The sequence below is a fragment of the Colletotrichum costaricense genome (assembly GCF_030867565.1).
Source record: "Colletotrichum costaricense strain IMI 309622 chromosome Unknown Scaffold_5.1, whole genome shotgun sequence".
NCBI classification, from domain to species: Eukaryota; Fungi; Ascomycota; class Sordariomycetes; order Glomerellales; family Glomerellaceae; genus Colletotrichum; species Colletotrichum costaricense.
This window is the reverse complement of record NW_026848234.1, coordinates 1,308,283-1,311,745: the sequence shown is the minus strand read 5'-3', so window position 1 is coordinate 1,311,745 and position 3,463 is coordinate 1,308,283. Positions and strand designations below refer to the sequence as shown.

Genomic DNA, 3,463 nt, shown 5'->3' with positions numbered 1-3,463 from the left:
TCATTTGCGCCGAGTTACATTGAGCCGCAATGCTCTCTTCTGAATCAAAACAAGACAAACCGACCCGGACGAGAAATGATGACTTACAAACACATCCATACGCATAATCAAAGGGAGAGCAAAAACAGAGACCCAGAAAGACAGAGACACAGATCTGAGGCCCGAGAGAAAAAGTCTCAGTCACCGCTTCTTCTTCTTTTCCCCTTCTGCATCATAATTACGTATCCGCTTCTTAGTCACACGTATAGGACTCAAAGTCCTGCCAAAAATGCAGGGCGCGGGTTTTCGGGCAAAGTGCCAACCTCCTCGACCGCTAGGTAGAATCAGCTATCTGCAGCCCAAGCTGCCACCAAGTACCGCTACATGTCTGGGTACATCCGTCTGACCTTGACCCGTCAAGGTCAGGCTCGGTGAGCAGGCCTCGGCGGCGGGGTGGAGCGGTCGAGACCCACCAGGTTCCGCCCATGTTCTCTTATCGGCTTATCGATTGTGGCCCAGGAACAAAAAAAAACTTCTGGGCCCAAGCCGACCAAGGGTCTCAATGCGAGATTCTCACGGTGGTTTCTGGTAAAATCTCGAAATACCCTTTGCCGTTATTGGAGCGCAATCAGTCTTTGAGATCGCATAGCTCCCACAATATTCACAATGGCTACCACCGACTCAGAGAAGCGGTCAAAGAAAACCAAGGCCAAGGCCGAACCCGAGGCCGAAGTTGAAGTCGAAGATGCGCCGTCACAATCCCCCGAGTCGTCCAAGAAGCGCAAATCCACCGCCGCCGTCGAGGAGATCGAAGTTGACCTTGAGGCCCCCGAACCCCCCTCCAAGCGCGCCAAGCGTGCCCTGAAGAAGGGCAAGAAGCTCCCCGTCAAGCTCGACAGCGATGACGAGAGGGAAGCCAAGAAGAAGGAGGAGAAGGAGCAGGCCAAGGCCGCCGCCCGCTCCGAGCACGGCGTGTGGATCGGCAACCTGCCCTTCTTCGTCACCCCCGACGAGCTGCGCCAGTGGCTCATTGACAACTCTGGCGAGATGATCACCAAGGAGTCCATCACGAGATTACATATGCCCACGACGAAGCAGGTCGGCAAGGACAAGCCCTCCAACAAGGGTTTCGCCTACGTCGACTTCAACGATGTCGCGCCCAAGGTCGCGGCCATTGCGCTTACCGAGGCCGAGCTGAGCCGTCGTAAGCTCCTCATCAAGGATTCCAAGTCGTTCGAGGGCCGGCCGAAGAAGGAAGAGGAGACCGCTGCCGCCGGTGGCGCCGCCGGTGCGGCCGCGGCCAAGGAGGAGGTGCCCAAGAGCAGCAAAATCTTCATTGGCAACCTGAGCTTCAAGACGACCGACGACGACGTGTGGCAGCACTTTGAAAAGTGCGGGCAGATCGACTGGGTCAAGGTCGCTACCTTTGAGGACACGGGCAAGTGCAAGGGCTACGGCTGGGTTAAGTTCCGCGAGCCCGAGGCCGCCGGCTGGGCCGTCAAGGGCTTCGTCAAGATCAAGGAGGAGATCGAGACGGAGGACGACTTCGTCGCCTCCAAAGATAAGGACGGCGATGACGAGATGGCGGAAGGCGAGGAGGACAAGAAGACAGAGGAGAAGAAGTTCAAGCTGAGAAAATGGTGGGTCAACAAGCTGCTCGGTCGCATGCTCAAGATTGAGCTCGCCGAGGACGACCAGACGAGGTACAAGAAGCGGTTCGGCAAGGACGCGCCCAAGAGGCAGGAGCAGAAGTCCAGGCGGGACGGCGAGGAGGGCGGCGAGGGCGCGGAGGAGGCGACCGAGGAGAGGAAGCCGAGGGCACCCCGGCCCCCGAAGACGGAGAAGCCGGCGGGCGAGCTCAAGGCGCAGGACGATCTCATGGTTGCGCGGTTGACGGGTACGGCGGCGAAACATACTGGTACCAAGATTACATTTTAGCGAACAAATTCAGACTTGTCGTTCATGAGCAGCATCGCATTCCGTATCTCATGTATCGCGATTACAGGCCGAACCTCTGGGAGAAGCCTACCTGCCTGTGCCGGCCAGTACGAGAACTAACACTTGAACGACTATCTAATGTGTGATCTTTCAGCTTCACGACCTTAAACATGTCTAAAAAGGATCTCATTCGTTGCAGATCACATCTAGACCGGGCAGAAAAGAAGCCAGCTTCGTCAACCATATCCTATTGGGTGATCACTAGACCATGTCAGCCACCATCTTCAGCTCCAGCTCGAGTGATCTCTATCAACCATGCTATCCCTGCCACGGCCCTGCATTGAGCGGCCATGGCCTCATGGTCATATGGCAAGAGATGCTGAAGTGATTGGTATCGCAGCCTCGTGTTTCTCGTCCTGCTTCAACCCTTCATCACCGCCAGATAACACAAACTTGCTCAGGAACGACTTGACGACCTTTATGCTATGGATATCGAGAGCCTTGTTGATCGTTTAGCCAGAAGAAACGCGTTCCTCATTCGTCTTGTACGTTGGTACCGACGGCTTCATCCCACGCGCCCTCATGGCTTCACCATCAATGCATTCGTCGTCGACGGAGTTACGTAGCCTGTTCCGGCACCATACTTCGCATACTTCTCGGTAGTTGGAGTTTTATGGCCTGCCTCAAATTTTGCAACTCAATTGTCGTCTATTCCTTCGTCTTCTACTCTGTCTGGCCCAGTCCTCCTCCGCGATGCCTTCCAACGCGCTCCAGAAGCCTGGTGTGTACGGATGAAAATCGATTATTATCTCACGAAATCGAGCCAATAGTATTAATTAAGAGTAAAGAGACGTCGTATTAGTAATAATGTGTCTTCAAATCGTCCATTACCTTACGCAAGCTAACTAACCCTGCCTAGCTAGCTGTCAGGCCTTGCCGGTCAGACCCCGTTGGTTAAGGGATAGCTCAAGGGGCATAAGGAGGGGGACTAAGTAATAAAAGAGTAGCTTAAGTATATATAAAGCGTTAGTAATATACTTCAAAAGAAGAGTAGATTTTAATAATTTATTTTTTAAATTTTAATAATAGTTAGCCTCTATAAGCTTTTTCCCTATATTATATATTTATTAATAATTTAAAATTTTTATTTATAAAGGGGACTAAGCCGAGAGCTTAAAATATTAATAAAAATAAGACGTAGTAAGAGAGCGTAGTTAGTACTATAATAATAAAAAAAGGATAACTTATTTTTATTAGACCCCCTAGAATTACCTCTTTTTTAATAAATAATATAAAAACGGAGTATAATAAGACGAACTATATAATAATAATATAAAAAGACTATATTACTAAGAATATTAACGAATTTTAAATAAAATAGTAAACCTCTTATCCTTACTTATTAATACCTAAACTAAATAATAAGTAATAAACTAATAAAATTATAAGAATAAGAACGATAATTAAAAAAAGAAATTTTTATAATAATATATAAAAAATAATTATATAAAAAATAAGTAAATTTAAAATACTTACGGAGCTTTTT

At 49.0% G+C, this 3,463-nt stretch overlaps 1 protein-coding gene across 1 annotated transcript; it reads left to right on the top strand.

The window, feature by feature from the left end:
• Positions 1-645: 645 nt before the first annotated feature.
• CCOS01_05590 (RNA recognition domain-containing protein) lies at positions 646-1,917 on the top strand (the record flags this gene model as incomplete). Its single annotated transcript, XM_060453768.1, has 1 exon — positions 646-1,917. One exon carries the CDS (start codon positions 646-648, stop codon positions 1,915-1,917), a length of 1,272 nt encoding a protein of 423 aa, XP_060315540.1.
• Between the last annotated feature and the right edge of the window lie 1,546 nt (positions 1,918-3,463).